A 25,722-nucleotide genomic window follows, 5' to 3' on the forward strand; every position below is an offset into this window, starting at 1 on the left:
ATGTATGGTGGAAGATATTAAATTGAGAATGGTTTATATAACATAGATTATATAGTACAAGGTTAACATTTAGAAAGATATAGTGAATGTCACATTCAAAATTGAAGGTGTTGATTATTTTGGGGATTTTTTTGTGTGTACAAATAGATCAATTATTATCGGATGAAAAGTAATATTTTATTCTATCATGATTTTCTTATTTGGATCGCAAATCGAACCCTCAAAATTCACCTTCGAAATTCTCTTAGCTAGGATCATTAGGACTAAATATTGTTGATCAAGTGATGATATCACAATCACGGGTGATTAATTCAACGAAACTATAATAGATTATGATACTCTTGAGAAATTTCTATCCTATGAGATATGATATGAACATGTAATGATATTAAGTAAAAGACGTCTTTCACCTTACATACCAATTTTATAGGGTTAAGTTAGACTCATTCCAAATTCCATTATGCTATCAAAGTCTATCCAACGTTTATTGGACCATGCACCGGTCCCGAACATGAGGGGTGTGTCGAGAGTTCATCACTTCATTACGGAATGAAATGTGATTTTAAAATGTGTTCATAACTTAAAAACACTGCCCACCTTACAAGCCAACTTTGTATATAAATGATTCTCTTCTTGCTTTGTAGTACAACTCAATCGTATGGATATTTGATAGAAAATTGTTAACGAGTATCTCAGATCACTCGTTAACATGAGTTTAAACCCGCCATGTTCTACTTCTCCATACTTAAGGTATGATTCTCACCACTAAGGTATTCAACAAAAAAAATAATATATTATTCCCTTCCGCCTTAACCACTTTTTTTCCCATATCATTATTATGGTACTCTCAACAAATTTTTAAAAAAATCAATATTTTAATTTCTCTATTGGTATCATTTGGTCCTTTCTGTCCCACAACACATATATATAGTCTGCCTTTACATACTCATTCCAGTACACACACCACCTCATTATCTTTCACCTTTCCTTTCCTTTCTTTCCTACCTGTTTTGAATGTGTTCTCTCAACTTTTTGGGTCCCTTGTGAAAATCTAGAACCACTACATAGCTACCTAGCTTATCTTCTTTTGCTACCACTCTCTCTTAACAACTTTAGTTACCTTAATGCCTGATAACATGAGTATATCTGTTAATGGACAATCTCAAGTTCCTCCTGGATTCCGGTTTCATCCTACTGAAGAAGAGCTTCTTCAATACTACTTGAGGAAAAAAGTCTCTTATGAGAAGATTGACCTTGATGTTATTCGTGATGTTGATCTCAACAAGCTTGAACCATGGGACATTCAAGGTAATATAAATAACTAGCTAACTATATACCTTTATTTATTCATTCATTCATTTTTATTTTCTTAAGTTTATTTATCCTTTCTTTCTTCCTTTTATTTATTTCTTCTAGTGGAAGACAATAAATATATATTGGAATATTGTATCGTGTTTTTAATATGAGGTTTTTTTTATCTTATTTATTTTAGAGAAATGCAAAATAGGAACGACTCCGCAGAATGATTGGTACTTCTTCAGCCATAAAGACAAGAAGTATCCAACCGGAACAAGAACCAATCGCGCTACGGCTGCAGGGTTCTGGAAAGCCACCGGTCGTGACAAAGTTATATATAGTAATGGAAAAAGGATTGGAATGAGAAAGACTCTTGTTTTCTACAAAGGTCGTGCTCCTCATGGCCAAAAATCTGATTGGATCATGCATGAGTATAGACTCGACGATAACACCACCAATGACACCAATCTGGTAAGTATTTGATACAAATATACGTCTGGATAAACAACTTAATCAAGCACTTCGCTGAATGATACTTATGTATATATTTATATAGAAAATAAATTGGTTAAATTGTTTTGTTTATTGCGACGAAATTTTAGGTGTCGAATATGATTGGTGATGGTGGTCAAGAAGAAGGATGGGTGGTGTGTAGGATATTCAAGAAGAAGAATCATCTCAAAACCCTAGACAGCCCTTCTGGAGAGGGAAGAAGAAGCCATCACTTGTATGATACTTGTGATGAAGGAGCTTTGGAGCAAATACTTCAACAAATGGGAAGGGGTTGCAAGGAAGAGAATTATGAAGCAAATTACAATAATAATTATGGAAGGTTTGCTAGGCCTTTTGAATCTACTCTCAACAACAATGGTGGTTATAACAATGAAAGGTTCATGAAACTTCCAAATTTAGAAAGTCCAAAATCAACAAGCATGGAGAACAATGAGAACAACAATGATGGGTATCATGCAATTATTCAAGTAGATATGGCTAATGAAAATGAAGGGTCATTCTCTGATCATCATCATCATCATCATCATAACAACATGGTTAATAATCCATTAGAGGCATCATCATCATCAATGGTGATAGCATGTGGTGATGGTGGTCTTACTAATTGGGTAGCTTTGGATAGGCTTGTTGCTTCTCAATTGAATGGACAAACTGAGGCTTCTAGGCAATTGGCTTGCTTTACTGACCCCACAATGGGATATTGCACTAATGATCAAGATCTTCAACTTCCCACACTTAAATCATCATCATCAACTTCATCACTATCAACACACGCCAGAACTACTACTTCTACTACTACTACTACAGCTACTGCTTACATTAGTCCCTCACATGACTATGCAAGTGAGATTGATCTGTGGAACTTTGCTCGATCAACTTCATCCTTGTTGTCGTCTTCTGAACCACTATGTCATGTGTCGAATACGTCAGTGTGACATATTAAAATAAAAATAATCTCCCCTTTCTTCTTTTTCTTTCTCTTCCCTTGTTCGATTGTGAAATAGATAAATAACTAGTAACTTTGATATCATATATATCATTTTTAGTTTTTTTTTTCTTCATCAAGTCAATAAGGGATTATATTATTACAGAATATATGTTAAATTGGATAATGTTGTTAGTCAATACACATTACTTGAATTAGCTTCTATTTTTAATTTTTAGTCTTTGTATGTCTTAAGTCCATCAATATTATGCTTTTGGCAATACCATTATAAGAATCCATTGAAAATTGTGACACGACGTATTTGGATTTTCTTCTACCTTTTTTGTCTCTAGTCTAAATATAGTATAGAAGAAAAGGAAAATAGTGAGAGGTAGAAATAAATTAATTAAGAAAAATGATTAAGAAACAAATAGACGAAAGAGAGTAGAATATAACCACTAAGTAGAATTTAAATTTGGAATAAATATTTTTTAAGGAAAAAATGTATTTATATTAAGAAGTGACCACTAAGATACCCCGTAACACTCTTTAAATATTCTAAATTAAGTAATTATTTTTTAAAAATGTCAAACAAATTAATTTCTAATTTACAGATTATTTTATAAAAAAAAAACATTTAAGATCTTTAACTAGTGTTGGGGGCATTAGTTAACATTTCCTTAAATTAATTAAGAAAAATGATTAAGAGACAAATATACGAAATAGAGTAGAATATAACCACTTTGTAGAATTTCAATTTGAAATAAATACATATACTTTTCTTTTTTATATTTAAGAAGTGAGGTAGGAAATAATTTAATTAGCTTTGAGACTCTAATATATATATATATATATATATATACACACACATATTCAATTTATAAAATTTGTAATAAAATAAAAAGAATAATTACAATATGTAAAGAATGACATAAAGAAGAAAAGGTGGGAAAGTAATTGAAGTTATTAGATGGGATGGCATTGTCAACCATGGGTCTTTCCTTAATCACGATGTCTACCATTATTTATTTTTAACCATACATTTTTATCTTATTTTAGTTTAATTAATTTGATGGTATCTTATCTATCTAGAGGAATTGAAAACTCGTGTTTCAATTGTGACATTGATAAAAAATAAAATAAAAATTGTTGCAACTACAATTATAAGGACTTTCACCTTGTAAGATTGATCATGATGATCAATAAGGTCATGTTTCTAAATATCATGTTACTTTTTTCTATATTTCACGTGGTTTGTCGGTTTGTTATAGGAAGGTGCAGACTTTGTCCTATTGCACCAACATACTATTCCTAAAAGGAAGTGTCCCAATACTCATACATGCAAAAATACAAACACAATACAACATAGACCTAGATATAGAGAGAAAAGAGATTTATGGCTTAAAAAGCTTTTGCTTAGCTTCACGTAAGTCAAAAGAGAATCTCTTAATCACTATTAATTACGTAAGCTTTGCATATTCATTTCGTCACTTTATTCTATATATTAATGTATAAAGGTAAAAATAAAGATATTAGTTTTTCATCAAAAGGAAAATAATCGTCCACCAGCATTTTTTGAATTACCATGGCTATCTTTTGTTTTTATATGTATTTTCATAAAGTGTACTCCAAATCCATGCAAAAAATATCCAATGCAACTGTTTATACAATGATTTTTTTCTTCGACTAGGACATTGTACGAAAGATTATTATATCTGTATGATTTTCATTCACATATTTTTTCCTCGTTATGGAATATGATTTTCATTCATATGTATTTTTTCCTTGTTAAGGTATAGGGCATAATTTTAAAATTATTAAACGTAATGTAAGGTAAAGGGTCTTGTTTGGATTTTGGTCCCCTTATTACTTTCTTTTTTCTCTTTCTCCCTTTCACTCTAATATATTATTTTCAGCATATTGTTCAACATTCCCCATGCCTAACTGATTAAGGAAAAGGGAAATGACATTCCTTTTAACTTTATTATTATGCACTTAATTACCTCTGTTTGTAAAAACAGTTCTTAGCTAAAAACTAGCTTGTAGTGTATAAAATAGTTTGTTGAATTTTTACATTTTGATAAAATTAGTGACCGAACTAACTCATAAATATAAAATGATCACAAAAAATTAATTTTTAATATTTAATTCTTTTAAGAAAGATGACAAGGGTAAAATTGAGTGAAAAGCTATAAATTTTAAGCTATAAACTAATTGATTGAATTAGTGTTTGCCTCTATTTTCGGCTAACTACGAGTTAGTTCTGATTATTACAAGCGAGACTGAACTAGAGATCTCAGAAGCATGTTGTGCAAAGGTTTTGAACGAAAAAGGTTTTAGAAAAGGCCACGAGATGCACTCAGGTTGCTTAGAGAGCAGGACGAGTTTAGAAGTAAAAGGGCACTGTCTCTCGACATATTTGAGATTGCAAGTAAAAGCAATATAAAGTTAAAGGGAAAGGTAAAAGTTTAAACACATAAACTTAAAGGAAAGGTAAAATGTATTGCATTAAAAATAAAGGTGGTCTACAAATCAGTTTACATACATCTGTATAACTCGTTTCCCTAGACGCCGGTAGTTTGAGTGTTGTAGAATTCTATAAATGATTTGCGACCCATTTTCTGGCTTGGAAACAGTTATTTATACTAAACTAACTAACTGGCGAACCACTAATCCCATGATCAGCACTTCCTCCATCTTGGACAACCGTTTGCCCCACGTTCCCACTAAGGAAACCGTCTTTAAGATTGAAATCGTGTTTTCCCGCCTTGAAAGCTTGACTTCGACACAATCACACTTTCAGCCTTGTTCTGTCAAAATTCTGACTATGCGCGCTAGGCTTGCCATCTTGTTGAAATCTTCAAGTTGTAATGAGAAAGCTTTCGATTCCTGCAAAGTTAAAGGTCAAACAAATGTTGACCATATTAAATGAGTCTGTCGAATTTATAGGCTAACAATTAGCTTATCTAAATCTTTGTTATTCTTTCAAATATATTATATTTGTTATATTGTTGGTATCATTGAAAAAATAAATATAATTTGTTACAATATTATGAAAGTACAAAGTATTTATTATCTATACCTATAATTTTAATCAAAATCAAATTAGTTTTAATCAGAATTTCATAAAAACTATCATTCATAATTTATACTTATTAGCGTAATAAGAAGAACGGACATGTCTCAACGCTAGATATTACTAATGCTCTTTCAATTGTTTCTAATTGTTTAATCCTACTGTAATTGATTGTAATTTTACTATTATATTCTTGTTTTCTATCCTACAGTAATCATCTTTTTCTATTCTTGTTTAATCATATTCTTGTTTTTGTTCTTATCTTGATTAATCCCATTTGTTTTTGTACTTGTTTCTATACTTGTTTGGCTTAATTGAATAGGTAATTGAATTTTAAAGTTGTAATTGTATTTTACATTATTGTTTAATCCTATTGTTTGTTATTATTACAAATGCATTTATTATTTATAGAAAAACTAAGGGGAAAAAAGAAAGGGTTTCAGTTCAGTTGTTTGAGGAAAATAGAGCTTTAGTTTTTTTTTTTTTTTAAGGAAATAGAGCTTTAGTTAGGGAACTTCTAAAGCACACCTAACAAAATGAGGTGTACCGGTACTCTTGTTTCATAAATTGATAAATTAACGATTATTTTATGAAATAAAAAGTTATTTATCAATGTTTATATTTTAGAAAACATCATCTCATAATAAGAAACATCATTCCATTATTTATAAAAATAATATTAAATTTTTAACATTTCTTATAAAAAGTAATCAATATTCTTTTTTATAAGTAATAAAAATTCAGAAAAATTATATTTTATTTTGTCGCCGCTTTTGGTAAATAATATTTAATTTTGATAATTGTCAATTACATAAAATAAGTATTTTTCTTCAAAAATCAACTCGTTTAATTATTAATTATTTTAACAAATTGGTGTATCAGTGTACCATAGAATTTGCCCTTTAGTTATTGTTTGAGAAAAGATACAGGTTCAGTTATTCATTTTTTTCTTAAAAAAATGGGATCAAAATTTCTAGAGATTTGGTTTTCGAAGTACTATTGCGACCGAAAGGTTAAGGTGTTGTTGTAGGTGGTACGATTTTGATTCAAGGGTTCTAATAGTTATGGTTGTACGGTTCTGGTTTATGGAATAAAGGGAGGGGTGACACTCGAATGCGATAGGTCAAATCAATTTGATATGAACCAAAGGATCCAATAATTGAATAACATAAACACCGCATAAGCAAGATGAAGAAACATATGATTTCTCTAACAAAAATAAGGTGTTTTATCTGTAGTAACAAAAATAATACTAGTAGTATATGATTTCTCTAACTACTGTGAGAGCAAAATTCCGACACAACTCATAGAAGAATCTTATTTAACTCTAAACATAAACTTATTTTGTCATACCCATTAACTCCTATTAATTCCCCTTTATGTACAAATAACTAAAACATTTTAGTATGTGTAACGCTAACAACATTCTTTTTTCGACACTTTCTTAAATATTTACTTTTTTATTGGCTTAAATCAATGTGAGTCTCACACTTTGAAAATGGGTTCCACTTAAAGTGATGGGACATACATTAATTTCACCAAATAAGAAAGTGATTGTTAGAGAGTGTTTGAGAAAAAAAATGTCTCTAACATTACTCTTCTAGTATTTAACCTTAATGTACCTCTTTTTATTTAATCTGAATGGGTCACTTACTAATAATCTACTTCAACCTAATTAACTACCTACTAATTACTTAAAATGTTCTCTTATATTGAATCTTTTTTTTTTTTTTGTGATATATGGGGTTTATGCATTGTGCTTACCAAAATAAGTTAAGCTCTCATATTGAATCATAAAATTACTACAACCATCTTATATTTGAATTCTCGTTTAATTAATAGTTTGAGAGGCATATTTGATTGGATGGTGTGTCTGATTCTCGCGCACATAGTAAAAATTGTCGACAATATTTTAGTTGCGGGCAATGTTTAAAGGAAGAGAAGGTTCCTTCACAAAAAAACAAAAAAAAACAAAAAAACAAAAAAAAAGGAAGAGAAGAGAAGGTTAAAAAGTGTAAATCTATTATTTGGCGTGCTATCTTGAGGTTTGTTGATAATGAAGAGTCGGCTAAATAAAAATGAAAGTTAAAATAAAATAGTTAAACTTCTTAAAAAAATAATAAATAAATAAAATGGTTTAACCTATCCTATTTCATACTCCAAATTTCTTTTCTTATTTAAAAACCAAAATTTGTCACACAAAAAAACAAAAAAACTCAAAATTTCTTTTTATAAATTTTGAATCATGTACACCGAATCACTAACATTGTTGCATCCACATAACTGAATTTAGACTAATAAATATATCTGATTAAAAAAAGAGATTCATTACTATCTCATTCATTCATGTATCTTTGGGTGGATTTCACTTCAATTACTTCTCTTTAGATTATCCATTTTTAAAACAAGCCATCAATTGAACCAATGTGAATTTGATCGAGTACATGTTGTTTGAGATAATTTGAAGCCAGAATTTGGCCAATAATAGAGTCAACTCTTGAGCACCAGGCTGCTAGCGACGTGGTAGGGACAGTAAACGTCATAATATAATATTTTTGTAAATGCCAAATATGATTTCTCTATGGGCCTAGCTCAAGTGAACCCTAATGTTTTTCAACAGCTTTCAAACTTGTAATAATATGAGTGGACCAAAGAGAAAAATTACGAGTTGAAGGACAATTTTTTCATCGAAATTTTATGCATTAGACAAAATAGTATATTAAGTTTGCAAATTGATAAATACATTTGCAAAGTTATAATGTATGTAGAACGTGTTTTTCTTCACCAAATACGTCTCCATTTCTTCATTAAAAAATGTAGAACTTTGTTTCTTCTCATTTTCAGTCTTGGTGGGTTCATTGGGACCTATATTAAAATTTTAATAGATTGTATGGATATATTGTGGGATCCATCCATACCCATTTTAAAGTTTTTATGATTTGTACGGATATTTAAAAAATCAAATTTCTGTTTTTTTTTTAAAAGATATAATTTAAATAAATAGTTGAAAAATGTGAAATAATATAAAAAAAATTGAGTGGAGTTTATTTAAGGAATTCAAATGGATGTGATAGATGTGGATGCTCTAATAAAACTAATTCTTTTGTAGGATCACAGATCTCTTTAGCATTTATGGTTTGACTATACAAGGATAAGTATAAGAAAAACAATTACAAAATTGGTCTTCTTAATGGATGTGATGGACGTGGATGCTCTAATAAAATTAATTCTTTTATAGGACCACAAATCTATTTAGCATTTTTGGTTTGACTATACAAGGATAAGTATAAGAAAAACAATTACAAAACTGGTCTTATTAAGAAAATTTAGCTTAAATATGCATTTGATACTAGCAAATATACTATATTTTGGTTTTAGTCTCTAAAAATAATTTTTCTTGTGTTTTTTCTTTGCAAATAAATTGTTTTTTTTCAGTCCTTGTTTTTATATTTTAATTCCTACAAATTTTAACTTTTTTCTAAGGATACAAATTTTAACTATATATATATATATATATATATATATATATATATATATATATATATGAATTGATCCCTAAAATATGTAAAATATTTGATTTTAGTACTTTCAATTTGAGTGAGATAAAGGAGTAAAAGTAATATATTACAAAGATCAATTCTTATATGAAGAAATTTTGTAGGGACTAATATAAAACGACAGAACCTAAAGTAAAATACAATATATTTGCAAATAATACTATAAAAAAAGAAGCAGAGACTAAAAGTAAAAAATAATATATATTTAAACCAAAACATATATAGTTTAATTATTAATAAATATTATATTTTACTCTAGTTTAAGATTATTATTATTTTTTGACAAACCCTCTTTTTTAAGATGAAAAGTTAAAAATTTAAATTTAAAAAGTTATTGGATTATAAATAAGTAAACTAAAATTATTTCACAAAAAAAAAAAGTAAACTAAAATAATTCATACGTTTTTCTTAAACATATTATATGTAAATATAGTTGTGTCAATAATAAAGATGCCATCCTCCATATGGATTCTGCATCAATACCACGCCATTGAAAGTGCAGATGAAATTTACAAGTTAAAAAATATCATAAGAGTGTGTTTCGATGTTGTAATTGACAATTCTAGAGAAATCAGAATTATAATAAATTCAAATGCATAAATTGAATTTCCTTGTTTGGATTGATTGAAAAAATTCTTCATCCTTAAATTTTGTTTGACTATTTTTATAAAATTTCAAAATGTGAAAACATGGATCAATTTACAAATTTTTAAAATTTAGGGTCTAAGTTACAAATTTTGAAAGAATATAGGAACCGATTTGGAATTTTTTATAATTATAGGGACCCAACTTGCAATTTTAAAAGTAGTGTTTGCAATTTCCTAAATTTACCTTTGACAAAATTGAGTAAAATAAATAGCAGGGGAAATTTTGACTCCAAGAGTAAATGTAATAACTTACTTCAAATCTTAACCTTTAATTCCAATTTTGATTAATGGCTTATATTAATTGATATGGTAGGCTTTAATTCAATTTTCTATTGTAGTCAATATTTATCATCACAAAATAACAAAACAATAAATGTCTTTTAATCGATTGATTTTGTTTTTCTTCACCCATTGTTTCTTTTTTTTTTCACGCTAAAAGAATTTTTGAAGGTTAACAGCAAAACTTATTTTTTCTTGAGGAAAGGTAAACCGCAAAACTTAAAATCCTTTCCTTGAAATAAAAATTTTAAGATTCACTCTTTCTATTTGATAGCCAAAATATGCTGGGTGGATTACTAAATCAACACAAACCGAAACCATAAAAAAAAAAAAACGCATGTGGTCCGGATGTATTCGGATCATTTTTTTACTCAACCGCATGGTTTGGTTTGCGGTTTTCATCTTACCAACCGAACCAATACAAACCAAACCGCAACATAAAAAAAAACACTAATTAAACATATGTTACCTAAACCAATACTCAAATGAACTCAATGGAAACTTTTATAAAATGACATATATTTTCTCTTGTTAAGTTTCTTCTTTGCTATTAACTTCAAAGATGTATTTATGTGCTACTTAAACTTTTAGAGAATGATAAAATCTTAGCTTTTTGCATTTCTTACAAAATAAGATTACTTTTTGTCAACGTTTTTAATTAGATATATGTAGTTGCCAACATTGTTGGATAAAAATAAAATTGTAATGTTCGATGAAATTTAAAACATTATTGAAAATATTTTGTGTTTTAGTTTTTTAACTTGATTTTACTGCGGAAACAAAAAATTATATTGTCTCAAAAAACCGCACCAACCGATCCAACCCAAACCGCATTGGTTTGGTTTGGTTCGGATTGTATTTTAAAAGTCAATCAAACCAAACCGCACACATTTTTATCTTGCGGTTCGGGTGACTTTTAGCCTCAAAATCGAACCAACCCACACCGCGAACACCCCTACTTGCTAAGCTACTAGAGAGAGCGAGATGATCAGGAAAATGCAACTTGTTTGCCAAATGAATATCTAACCATTGTCGAATGAGAAACTAAATAGAATTACCATAAAACCCGCACCTCACGAACATATGATTTACGTTTTTCTCCTTTCCACACCCGCTCGAGCAAAGAATAGAGTTAGCCGACATGATTCCTCGACGAAGCAGAGTATCCTTTGTTAGTATAAGTGATTTTGTAACAACTTCCAAGCAAACAAAGAGACCTTCTAATAAGCCATTTTATTCTAAACAAAACTAACCACGTGTTCCATAAAAGACAAAATATGGTATACACCACTAACTATATAACCTTTGTTTGGATCTAAACATCAGTCCCATTTGTCATCCGCATCAACATGACAATAAAAGGCTAACTCCCCCTAACTTCTCCTCCCCCAAGCTTGCAACGTGTCGCCACTTCCAAAATATATTGTAAAACTGTTGGTTGCATTTTACAAGATATATTTGCTGCCGATTCATAAAATTCAGGGGCTGTGTTATGATAGATGCTCACACTTTTGATGATTAATTTGTCTAGACACTTAAAATTAAAATATCATCAAAAATGAAATAGGCTTAGACAGAGAAAATAGTGACGATGTAATTCAGTAACATTGACATGCCTGTTTTTTATTATTATTATTATTATTATTATTATTATTATTATTATTAAGTTTTTTCTAGATTACCTTTGAAGAATGGTAGGTAATTTACCCACCAACCAATAAAAATGAGCAATTTGTTGGTGGAGTCAAGATAGTTCATGGATACCACTTAAAAATGTACTTATGTGGCTAATGTGTATTGGTTAGGTAAATTACCCACCATTCTTCCATGGGTACCCTAGTTGTCACCTTATTATTATTATTATTATTATTATTATTATTATTATTATTATTATTATTATTATTATTATTATCTTCTTCATAGAAACCTCCATGTTAATTGTACATTATAATATTGTTTGAAGTCACTTGACGAAAAAGAGGAAGTGATTCAGCCAGAGAAATTAACTTAATTAATGGTTAATGAGTTTTATCAAATGAGAAATTGTTTAATAAAACATAAATTTGATTTCTAAGTAAAATAATTTTTAGTTAAACTTATTTCTATTGAATTTTAAATTATCAGACACTTTCTCCTAAAAAAAATCAGAGGTTTTTCTTTTAATAAAAAAAACGAGGTGGTTTGGTTTAAGATTTTGTGAAGAATAAAGAGCACAAAGGTAGACAAATAATTTAGAAATAGAATTAAGAGCGGAATTCAAGGCCATGCACCAATCACTAAAGTCTACATATAGGGCCTTTACGTTCGTTTGTTTATTCTTCTATTTAATTTGATAGCGACAACATCGTCATGTCAGGCAGCTACCCTAATCTTTGTCCCCCTCCCTACCCTCAACAAAATTCTAAACTTCTCATATTTTAATTTTATCTTCTTTCTATTAATTTTCAATAGGGTGATTCTTTCTTATAAAACCTACTTCCTCCGACCTATGATAAATGAGTCATTTACAAAAAAAAAAAAATCTCAAAATAACTGAGTCATTTTACTTTTTAATACAATTTTAATTACTTTTTTCCTTTTATAATTCTTATTAATACTACTTTCATCATTCACAATTCAATATATTACACTTTGCATTTTTTTTTTATGGTTGTCAGGGTTCGAACTCCAGACCTTGCATATATTATGTATTGTCGCTACCAATTGAGCTAAGTTCACGAGGACATATTCCACTTTGCATTTATGATAGTGGAGAATGCATCAATACTTAACAAAAGCACTTAAAATCATTTTTCTCTCTTCTTCATTTATATATTTTGCATATGATTAAAATTATAAGTATAGATGTTTGTGACTTTCGAATGTAACAAACTCAACCAACCATAGTTATCTTTTTCAATGACAACAATAATATAACAAATATAACTAAATTCTTATATATTTTAATAACACCAATAATATAATATTATTATTAAAAAATATTATTATAAAAAAAAAATTGTTTAAGCGTATAACTAAAATAAAAAAAAAGTCAGCCCAAAATCATTTTTTTTTCTTTATATATAGGGTGTGTTTGTTTCAAGGTTTGTAATATGATTCATGGGAATGTGAGATTGGAAATGCATTATTCTGATGTTTGTTTTAAGTTTTGAAAATTTGTTTCCTGAAATGTTATATTCCCATGAATGTTATTTACACATGATTTTTTCTATCGTTATTCTCATGCTTATTAAATGATGGAAATCTAAATTCAATTTGCTATAAATTCTCACTACCACTCACATTTATTTCCTTTTTTAATTTTTTTATTAAATGATTTCTAAAACATTCCCACATAAATCTAAATTTTTACCAAATATATGAGTAGGCATGTTATTCCTTAAAATATTATTTCTAGGAATATCATTTCAAAAAAGTAATCTATTACCTTAAAACAAACACATCTGTAGTATAAATATAGATAAAATGCTCAAAGACCGATGATTACCATTTGAAAGTGGAATTGATTCCCTTCAGAAAAAAAAAAATGGAATTGATTGGTGCACGGAAATGAAATAAACTTTATGCTGTGAGATAGTATTAGATATTGAGAAGCTTTTTTTTTTTTATTTTTTTTATTTTTTTTTAAGGAAGATATTGAGAAGCTATTGTACACTTTTTTCTTAATTTGCCCCTTTTTTTTTTACCAAAATATATCTATAGCATTTATTATTCTTTACCATTAACATATATTTATTTATTGCATTTCAATCATCTAATTATCCTAGTAACTATAATTAATAAAAGTGATTTGATAATAAAATATTACTGTAAACAAAAATCAAAATTTTAGATTCATTTATTAAAGGACGTATGAGGTCTATAATAAAGATCATATACATCATTAATTGAATGAATCTAAAATATAGATTTTTACTTATAATAATGATATAAGTGACATTTTTAATCATATCTTTAATAACCATGTAAAAGTAAAAAATGACACCTAATTAGTGACGGAGTGAGTATGGTAATTACCGTACTTGAAGTCACTGTGATGTGAAACATCAACAAAATTTATTATCATAAAGTATAACACAAAGAACCATAGAACAAGTCGTTTGGTAAGAGATAAGATAATGTTATAATCATATGATTAGTTAGAAAGAATGGACCAGGAGAGCAAATAGAAATACGACTATGTGCTTAGAAAATGGAATTCTACAATGAATGAAAGGGAAAACTTAACGGCATGCTCTAAGCATAGCTAGTGCAAATTACAAGCTAAAGGAGATAATCAGATTGTGCAAGAAAATAAGCTTACTTTTCTTTTCATTTTGCATCATTGTTAATTGGATTCAACATTAGCTTAATGATGCTCTTGAATTTAAAGTCTACACGATTAGTTCTATCACACGTCAATATTTGTGATTGTATAATGATTTTTATTTTTTTTCCGCCTACTCATATATGGACATGTATAAATTAATAACTTGTATCATAATCTACGTGAATCAAATGCCATTTAAAACGTGGCATATTTTCATGTCATGAAATAAAGTAATAATTGTTATCATTTTCAAACTAACTGATTTATCTTAAGTGATTAATGAGTTTACTACAGACGAATCATTCGGAAAATGCGAGTTTAATTTTTGAATTGAACAATTTTTAATCAGACTTTACTTACATCTTAACGAAACTCCGAATTGCAATGACCCCATTTTCCTATAAAATTAAAGGGTTAACACAAAAGAAAATGTCATAATATTCATATAGTGAGACATCATTATTTTTATTTAATGGAAAATCAAATACAATAAAAATATAAAAGTTGGGAGTGGGGGTGGGGGAGGGGTGGGCGGGGGCTGGTGGTGGTGGTGCTCAACCCATTACAAGTCAAAATGTAGCAAGAAAGGACAAAATCAACCAAATTCCAAGCCAATAAAAAGACATAATCAACCATACAAAATTGTTTTTTCACAATTTGATGAATAAGTTACATCATTTCTATTGATTTAATGATGAGACTTATTGATTTAATAGTAAAAACGAAAATGAGCATGCAGTGGCGGTGGTGGAATCAGAATAAAAAAAAACTCAAGCTGGTCAATAAAATAAACTACAATATAAAAAAATAATCAAATTTTAGGTGTAATAAGCATAAATGCAAAATTTGCTCATAAAAAAAAAGCATAAACGCAAAATTGATCATAAAAAATTAAACTACTTGTCTTAAAATAGTTTTCTATGCGACCTGAGTAATTTAAAATCATTAATAATAGATTTAGAACAATTTACCCCCCACATAAGAAGTATTTTTTTTTTCTGACAAAGAAAAGTATTATATTTGTAACCATGTATATTCAGGACCATTGGTGGTGGTTACTAGATCTTGTCCATGGCTACACGGTTTGTGGGACTTATCGTATTCTCACAACTAATGAAGAATAGGTGGCCGATGGTACAATTATTGATGTGTGGCACAAATTGGTTCCGACAAAAGTTTCACTTTTTGTTTGGCGTCTCCTTCAAGACAGAATTCCTACGAGATCAAACCTGGTGCGTCGTCATGTTCTACAACCAAACGACAATTTATGTGTTGGAGGATGTGGTCTAATAGAAACGACGGATCATCTCTTCATAGGATGCGAATCATTTGGAAGTGTCTGGTATTTAGTTTGTCATTGGCTTGGGTTTTCTTTTGTTCCTCCAGGTTCCGTTAAGGATCATTACTCACAGTTTATTCACTTGGCGGGTTTGCCGCGACCTACACACTTTTATCTTAAGGTTATTTGGCTTGCTTGTGTTTGGGCATTATGGAAGGAGAGAAACAACCGAGTTTTCACTGATACGGTTATTGATCATTTCTGTATTGTTGAAAAAGTAAAGTTAAATTCTTTCCTTTGGCTATCCTCGAACTTTGAGCCTATTGCTTTTGGTTTTTATTGGTGGAGACATCCACTCCTTAGCTTTGTATGGGTATCATGTAATTTGTTTGGTGCTTTATTTTTAGATGGTGGCATCTTTATTAGGTTTTGTGGTGTTGTAACAGATATTAGGTGATTCATCACTTTAGCACACCTTATGCGAGGTGAATTGAATCACTTTGCTTTTGAGCAATATATTCCATTTTAATTTGTTCAAAAAAAAATATATTTTAATTTAATAAAGAATATAATATTTATAAAAGAAATTGAGGGGATAAAATTATATATTTGCATGATATAATTCTATTTAGGATATTTTAACATATATTAGGTGTTTTATTATACTAGGCATACTACTAAATAGAGAAGGATTCCACCAAAAATAAATAAAGAGAGAGGGATCGTATTTATTTGAAAAATGAAGCCGTGTTCTTATAAAAAAAAAATTGTCCTTTATTCCCACAAAAAGTTGGTGAGGGTATTAATAGTGCGTGTTTATATATGATGATAAACTATATCTCACTCTTATACCACCAAATTACTCTGATTTATACAAAAATTGGGTTTTCTTTAGGACAAAACTCAAGTACATTTTCATAGGGACCAGTTAAAGTGTATATTGTTTCTTGTTTTGATGAAAATATTATTCCTATTGTAATGAAGTTTAACTTATTTTTAATTAAAGTTTTAAGTAATAATAAAGAAAAGACAACCACAATTAGGTGTGAAGATTGTGAAGTGTCGAAATACGCATCCATATGGTGGCGGGATTTATTTAAAATTGAAGATTCATCTTGGTTTTAGAACGGACTGTGTTTGAAAATCGGTTAAGGAGTCTCGTATAATTTTTGGCATGATTGTGGGGGTTGCGACACTTCTTTATCGGTAAGGTTACCCATATGTTATATATTTCGCCAAATAAAGAATGAAGCATTGCGAGTAAGGGTTATTGAACATATAATTTACAAAATTGGAGGTAATGTTGGCGTAGAAGTTTATTCGCTTAGGAGGAGGAATTAGAGAGTAAACTTGTTAATTTTTTTTGCAGATGTTTCACCCCAGATTAGATATAATAGATAAACAGGGATGAAAAATGGATCCATGTGGCCAGTATACTGCTAGTAGTGGTTATAACTTGTTGTTAACCGAAAACCTTGAAGTCCACTTCGATGATGAGTTGCCGGAAGGATTTAGGAAAGTGTGGAAGTGATAAGTACCGTCAAAGGTCTTGGTGTTTGCGAGGCTTTATCCGATTAGAAGAATTGTCGAATCTTTAATGACCAAAGTCATAGATAACTTGTTTAGCAAGTAACGTATTGCTATAGTTTTGTCAACGAATTATTGACAAATGCATTACAGTGTAGAGTTATTATTGAGAATTTACTTGACTGTGTATGCATTTTCTGCCAGAATAATATTGAAACACCAACCATCTCTTCTTCTAATGTTTCTTCTCATATTTTGTATGGTATGCTATTGCCTATTTATAAATGGTTAGGTTTTTGAAGGGAGTACAAAATTTCTATGTTGTAAATCATTTCGTCCAATTCGAGTCTCTTTTTGAAGGGAAGAGAACTATGAAGATCCGACACTTGGTTTGGTTATCCACACAAAAAAAAATTGGTGGTGTTTGGGGTTCAAACCCAAGACCTTGCATATATTATGCATTGTCTTTACCAACTGCGTTAAGCTCATCGGGACTTATACTTTCTGAGATTTAAGTGTTGATTGTATATACAGATTCGAGTATCCCTAAATTATACTCTAAATAGTACAATTTGTCTATAAAGAGAAAATGAAAGACATAATCGAAAGAAAAAATTATATCACCAAACATATATATATATTAGTCTAGATAGATAATTTATGCATATAGTGTGGTACCAACGTACTTTAGGGCAACTATCCCTTTCCCTGCTGTCTAATGTGGATGCCTTTTATGACTAGAATTTTTTGTTAGATATTATATATTTATATTAGCTAGGTTCAATTGAAGGTTGGAATTTTCCAATCAACTTTTCCTCGATAAAGTACCACCAGAAGGTCTATTAAACCTATATAAAATAGGAGGTTTTCAATTGATCCCCGGAATCAAATTATCCTATTGTGTTTGCTCGGAAAATAAAAAACTTACAAGGACCATTTAACCATGTGGCTTATCCATTAATCAGATCTTTTCCAATGCTATTATGAATCACAAAAATGTGTTTCCTTTATTGTTTGGAAAGAGACGGCCGGTGACAAGTTTTTTTTTTTTTTTTTTGGGTACAGGTAACAAGTAAATTTTACAGTTATGATTAACTACGAAAGAATTTGGTTTACGTCTAAAACTTTTTTATCATCGCCAAATAGACGATTTAAGGACATACCAGTCCTTCAGCTGAGAAAATATTTAGCGAACGCTACTACAGCTGAACAAGAGTTAGTCGATTATTTGTCAAGTCTACTAAGAACTATATGGGTTTTGAGGACATTAGACATAGTCAAAATTCAATAGAAAACAGAAATGGATAATAAGGTAACTAGCTAACTCGTGCTCTATGTATATAGGGTCGCTGCACGTATTGGACCTTGTCAACGAACATGCCACGAAGTTAAGAGCTACCAACCGAATGTGGGACACCACATACCCCTCAACAAGGAAAAACTTATGCACTACACAAACAAATTGTTGATCAAGGCTAATCGTTGTAGGTTATGTTATTTGACCAATATGAATAATTTTGCCTATACCACGATATGAATAATTTTATCTCTGTGCGTACATGATACAACCATACCATTATTGTGCGTACATGTAAAAAAAAATACATAGTAAACAAAATAAAATTAATTACATCTGTTTATTGGGGAACATTAATTAGGGTTAGATATATTTTTTATCTCTACAAATATACCAACTTTTTCTTTTAGTCCCTCTAAATTTTTTGTTAGACTTTTAATCTCTAATTTTTGTTAGACTTTTATTAGTCCTCAAAAAAATTTCATCACTACTTTAGATCCCTACTTTTTTGTCAATCATGTATTGTTGTGAATTTGTCGAGAAAACCACACCAATAAAGACTTAATGCGTGGAGCAAATTAATACCAAGTAATCAAATCAAGCGGGTAGCAAATAATCCAAACAAAAGTAAACAGCAAGAGATAAAAGGAAGAGAGAGAAAGAACACAAGAATTTGTTTACCCAGTTCGGTCTAATGATGACCTAGTCTGGGGGAGAGAGCAGCTCTCCGATCCACTATAATGATATGAGTTTCTTTACAAAGAGATATTGAGTTACAAGAATCAGTCTTCAAACCTAATTCTACCCAAGTCCCAGCCTCTTCCCGTGACCAAGAGACTCAATCCTAATAGTGTTTTGTTCAAGGTGAATCAAAACAATCCGAACCCTAGTGTTGTTGCAAAGAGAAATTCTCTATAAACCCTAGTTTGTATGTTGGTTTCTAAACCCTGTTTTTCTACACACTTTATCATCTGATACAAGGCTTATATTTATAGTGAAAGTAAACCCTTAAAAAACTGAAACAAATCTAAACTGAAAATACGTTTTAAAATTATCTTCAGTGATACCATCGTGGCACAATGCGGCTTCATCGTGGCACGAAAATTCCAGTAGCTTCCTCAGAATCTTGCTTCAACAATCGTGACGCGATGCTTCTCCATCGTGGCACGATTCTCCAGAATTCTGATTTTAAGTTAACTCTCACATGTATAACCTTCATATTTTTTAATGAAAGTTTCCATAAATGTGTAGAATATTATAACAACCTCTCTAAAAAAATTGAATCTTTTAACAAAACATGAATTGAATTAGTTTTTAAGCACCAAAAACATAAAATTCATATTTAATTTATGTTTTGTTAAAAAAAAATGGAGAGGTTGTCATAAATTCTACTCATTTCTGAAAAATTTTATGAAAAAAATATGAAGGCTAAATATGAATTGATTAAAAAGTACGGACTAAAAGTGGTGATAAAAAACATTCAAGGAACTAAAAGTCTAACAAAAGCTTTAAGGGAGAGTAAAAGAAAATGTTGATATATTTATAAGAATCAAAAAGCAAATTTAACTCCGTTAATACGTCTCTTCTAGTTTGAGAAGGCTAAATTTACGAGATTATAGTTTTAATTTTAAATGTTTGTCTAACATGCACAATATTGCACATGTTAAACAATAATTATTTATTAAAAAGTTATATATTTAATAAAAAAAAATGCACAAGTTACAATACAAATATATTACTTTAAACTTTTTAACATGTGTAAATTTGTTTATGATAAAAAAAAAAATCTTATTTTAATCATCATAGCTTAAAAAAGTAAAAGCATGTTCACTAATATAATTAAAAATGACCCACATTAACCATGGTGAAGACCAAACTAACAAGGTTGAGGGATCCACCAACAAGCTTTGAAAACTACTCCCTCCGTTTTAAAATGAGTATCATTTTAGCCAAAAAGAATTGTTTTAAAATGAATGTCACTTTACGTTTCCAATACAACTTTAATTTTTTTCTTCCAACTTTACCCTCAATAAATACTCCAACTTTTTTCTCACACAATTTTCAATGCAACTTTTAAGTTTGTCTTTTTCATATAAAACAAGTGCAGTTTAGTAAAAGTGTTATGTCTAATGATTAATTCATTCCATTTTTTAATCTGTGTGCAATTGGCTAAAACGACACTCATTTTAAAACGGAGGGAGTACCTTGGATTTAACTTGATTAGGCCATAGGTCTCCCCTAAAGTGTCATAATCCTTTTTGAGACCATCACCTTTGTTGCTCTCTAAAAATGGTTGTTGGCTAGCTAGCTAGGACCTTTTGATTTGGAGGATTTTTTTTATTTTTTTTTATAAGAAAAATTTAAGGTGCGGGATGATGCGTCTTTTAAAGGATGGAAGATTTTAAGGATCAAAGAACACACATAAATAAAGTTAGAACAATTCTAATATTTTGATTTGTAAGATACAGAGAGGGAAAGAGAGTAAGTTTAAAATTATTACGAATAATGAGTAATCTATAATTTTTTTTAGGTCATGTATGAGTATGACTGAGTTCTGAGTTTAATTTTTTTATTTATTTATAATTGTGATTGTGTTATCTCCATCTGTGAACTTGTGATAGAATAATTCATGTACATGTTAACATGTATATGGTTCTTTTGTATTCTTCAACTAACAATTTATGATTTGTTTTGTTGTCAAGTGAAGATTGCTCTATTTCGAATTAGCATAATTCACATGTTAAATTAATTAACTTCTTTTTTACAAAGATAAATTAATTAAATTAATGAACTAATCACGGTTGGCGAGTGTAGGGACAAGATGAAATGTACAAACAAGGTGTGACATCTAAATCAAAACAAAAGTGCAGATTCAATAATTCTAATTGAAAGGAGTTTAGCTTTAGAATAATAAGTCTTATCATTTATGTATCTTTTTTGAAAAACAGCCAAGGCCCCAAAAGAATCAAATCACAATGTGATACATGATGAGATAATTAAAAAAGAATATATAGAAAAAGGCTATTACCTTTCTTCAACAATTTTTTTGTCAAACCTTTCAGTCATTTTGTTGGCTAAAACTATATTGAGACATTTATTCTCTTTTCACTAACATCCAGGTAAGAGAACATGGGGTTCTTATATGAGAAGGAGACAAGCCTCACCCTTGCTTTAATAATCTTCCATGTGATTTGTTGGGGATTCTTAAGCTAAATAAATTTTACTATTTTGGTAGGAAATAAGTTTAATTACCGTCGTGGTTGCAGTTTTTGGAAACACGCTTGGAAGCTTAATACCACTTTTCAATGTACTTTTACCGTGAAAAGGTAGAAGCTGGAAAACATGACTTCTACGGTAACATGATTTTCTACGTGCTTTTACATGTTCCAAACGTCATACCAAACACTATGAGTGTAAATAGTTCTATATTTATAATTAGTCAAAGTATATTGGTTGAGTTGAAAAAGAGTTTGTTAAAAAATGGTAAGTGTGTAAATATGTACTCCATCATGAAAATTTAAGTATAAAAATATATTTAATATTTACTTTTTATGTTCTATGAAAAATTATTATTTTTAACAAACGATATTTGTGAAAAATGAAAACAAAAATGTGAAAATTCTTACAAATAAAGATATTTAAACATTTCAAGATTCCTTTGGCTTTCACAACAAAATCATTTGAGAGGTTTATGATTGGACAATATATTGTCACTTGCACACCCTTAAAGGCATGTACAAGAGAAAAGCTAGCTCCATCAGTTACGTAGCATCTTTTTCCAGCATCTTTCTGGACACCAACTTTTTCCTTCTAATTTCTTCTTTTTAATGATCATGGAGGGTTCCCACGACAAAGTTTTCAATAAGAGAGATAGATAACAAAGATGAGACACCCTTTTACTTTCAACATTGATGGTCAATGGGCACAATATTTATATTGTCAAATTGTCGTCACTCTCAATGGTTGCTCACGTGTCTCCATCTAAGTTGTCAACAAATTTCAGCAATTATATATATAATATATGGTCTTGTTAATGAGTGCCTCCGAAACACTCTTTAAGAAAACCAAATTTAGTAATTATTCTTTCAAAAAATCAACTATTACAATTTTTTATGCATTAAATACACAACAAGTGGTGAATCAACAATCTTTGTGGGGCTATCTACCACTCAAACATAATATGTTGTCCTTGTTGAAGGGATCAAAGAAGCCATATGGTTGAAAGGGATGATTGGGGAGTTAGAAACAATGTGCAAAGATACATTGTTATTATAGCCAAAGTGTCGTCCATTTGGCAAGTCATCAAATGTATCATGAAAGGAAAATTTGTTTGCATTTTTTGGGGACATGATTGAATCGAAGGAGATTGAGGTTGAAATATATGTTTAGGTTGTTCGATTCACTTCTCTAATTTAATTTGCATAAAAGAATAAGATCGATGTAAAGAGAATGATTAGGTTGTTCGATTCACATCTCTACATTGTTTGGTAACAAGAAACTATGAATACAATGTTACTGATTACTTGATTTCAATACCTTTGAATAAAAACAAAATACCTTTGAATAAAATAGTCAGGCCATTGTCTTGGTGACTAACTCTCTCCAACGGTTATGATCCATAATGTCTTAGATGAACCCTAACCTAATTGAAGGTTTGAGAACAGCAAAGTAAGTAACAAGTATCGTTAGTTTATTTCTAAATCTAATCAATAATTGAACGGTTAAAATAGGTAAAACCAACAAAGTTAGGGTTAATAATCATTACCTAAACTCAATTTATGGAACAAAGTTTGGGTTAGTACTCATTGAGTACATAAAAAGCATTAAGAACAAGATTAACCAGATAAAATAGCAATGTATTCGACTAAATATTCATAAAGTCATCTAAAGTTACATGATAAGCAATTACAGAGAAGATCCGCTACTTAACCTAATCAAAGAGAATTTAACTAGACAAAGAGAGAAGTATAATTAACATAATCATGATGGTGTAGCTACTTTGATTCATCATCCTTTCCTATCTTAAGTTGTCTCCTTCTGGTGTTGCTTGCCTCTTGTATTTATAAGCATGTTCTGACTTAATTTATAAGCACCATAATATTCTAGTTAGGCCATTCCAATGATTATTACTATCTGCACTCCACCTTTCTAGTAAGTGATAGGGTTCTTCTAAATTTCTCGTGTTCTCACGATGCGAGCTTATCATCCGCGATGCGACTTAGACACTGATGAACCACTTCAAAATTCTTTTTTATCTCACGTTGTGAAGCTTGTAGTCTGTGACACGAGTGAGGTAGTCACAAAACACTTATGATTCCTTCAATTTCACGACATGTGGCTTACAACACACAACGCGAGTTAGGCAATAGCTGATCTTTCTCGTTTTCTTCATTCCTTGTCCTAGTTCTTCTCAGTGAAATGTCTGTAATGATTATACCCCAAGTATTAACATGATAAAAATTGTGATAAACATAGTACAATCACAGAGTTGTCTAGTTTGGGTAATTTTGTTATGTGTTAAGGTCTTTTTGCCCATTGTCGCTCTTTCATGACTTTTTGAATGATTACTTTACAAAAATCAACTAAAAATATGTAAACTAACAAATTTTACTCTAAAAAGACGACACTAAAAACCCTTAATGATTTCTTGTCATCAAAGAGTAATTAATGGATTGATAGAGAGAGCGACAAGATCATTGATGGAATATCATTCATATTGATACACCACCACATAAACGAGTTAAACACCATATTTTAACTCTAAATCTTATAGGCTTATTAACCCTCTTACTTATAAATTACTTAATATTAACTTTTTCATTCAATGTGTGACTTCTAACACACACTTCTTACACAACAATATATAACACGAAGAATTATGTGGTTCACCGCTGCTCAGATCTTCATAAACACTACTTCAAAATAATTGATTCATCATCTCAAATAAGTTTTATTTGGGTATCCCTCTACAATATTCTCGCATTTACACTATGACAACCACATTGTGCGTACAATTATATCATATGATTTTTTGTGTGCACCTTGGTATTTTCTTATCATATTTGATCTTTATATCATATCCTTGCCCTCCCATATTATCAAGCTCACATTATTTTAATATGACTATAGCTTTTTATTAGATATGCATATGCATATGCAGATAAGTATATATAATTTCATATTGATACTAAGCAAACAAAACAATAAAAAATATTGGTGCCCTTAAAAAACGGAGACTTGTGTAGGCTCCCCTCCAACACACTCTAAGGGCCACTTGGTAACCACAAACCCTCTGGTTGAAATGTAGCCAAGCAAGCACTGTATAATTGTCCTTTGTATACAGTTATAGCACTATACTACTGTCCAAATCTTTGACTATTATGTCTTTATTTCAACTGCATGCCCTAATCTATAACACACGACATAACAAAACAAAAAAATTGTATACCATCATGAACTAAAAATAATTCAGGGCTTAAAACAAATCTACCATTGGAACTTAGTTTTAGGTGGATATGGGGTTTTCTGATAATGATATATAGAAATGAGTGGATTAAAATGTAGAAACGTATTATTAGGTTTATGTTTGTAATTATAATAATCACAGAAAAAAGATAGGGGGTATACATCGAATTTCCATGTGCTGATAAAGTACGTACTTATGTACCTGAAATAAACAACAAAAAGATAAAACAAGGAATACACATAAGCAAAAGAAAATGATACATATCATATCATTTTTTTTTTTTTTTGAGGGACCATATCATATTATATGATTAGCCATACATTTGCAAAACATGAAATAGTGATAAAATGTATATAGATTAATTAAACAATGTATGTCTTTATCAAAACAAAGACAAAGTTGTCGAGATTTGTTTGTTTTTTACCTTTATGAGCGTGCTTCCTCTTTTTCTCACTCGTACGTAAGTTCTTCTGTCCAATCACTAGTGGAGTTAGATACATATATATTGTACACAACTGCGTGTCAACTTTAAGAATTTCTAAGTTAAATCC

At 29.8% G+C, this 25,722-nt stretch overlaps 1 protein-coding gene across 1 annotated transcript; it reads left to right on the forward strand.

The window, feature by feature from the left end:
- Nucleotides 1-965: 965 nt before the first annotated feature.
- On the forward strand, nucleotides 966-2,959 carry LOC25500625 (NAC domain-containing protein 43). The gene is made up of 3 exons (XM_013589101.3): nucleotides 966-1,308; nucleotides 1,493-1,767; nucleotides 1,899-2,959. Exons 1-3 carry the CDS (start codon nucleotides 1,125-1,127, stop codon nucleotides 2,742-2,744), a joined length of 1,305 nt encoding a protein of 434 aa, XP_013444555.1. The 5' UTR covers nucleotides 966-1,124; the 3' UTR covers nucleotides 2,745-2,959.
- The last annotated feature ends 22,763 nt before the right edge of the window (nucleotides 2,960-25,722 follow it).

The sequence above is a fragment of the Medicago truncatula genome, chromosome 8 (genome assembly GCF_003473485.1).
Source record: "Medicago truncatula cultivar Jemalong A17 chromosome 8, MtrunA17r5.0-ANR, whole genome shotgun sequence".
NCBI classification, from domain to species: domain Eukaryota; kingdom Viridiplantae; phylum Streptophyta; class Magnoliopsida; order Fabales; family Fabaceae; genus Medicago; species Medicago truncatula.

Bases quoted from the DNA above. Each gene is read 5' to 3' on its own strand.
- LOC25500625 (XM_013589101.3), top strand. From the start codon at position 1,125: ATGCCTGATAACATGAGTATATCTGTTAATGGACAATCTCAAGTTCCT. The intron at 1,309-1,492 runs GTAATATAAATA...TATTTATTTTAG, and splicing joins TGAACCATGGGACATTCAAG to AGAAATGCAAAATAGGAACG. The intron at 1,768-1,898 runs GTAAGTATTTGA...ACGAAATTTTAG, and splicing joins CCACCAATGACACCAATCTG to GTGTCGAATATGATTGGTGA.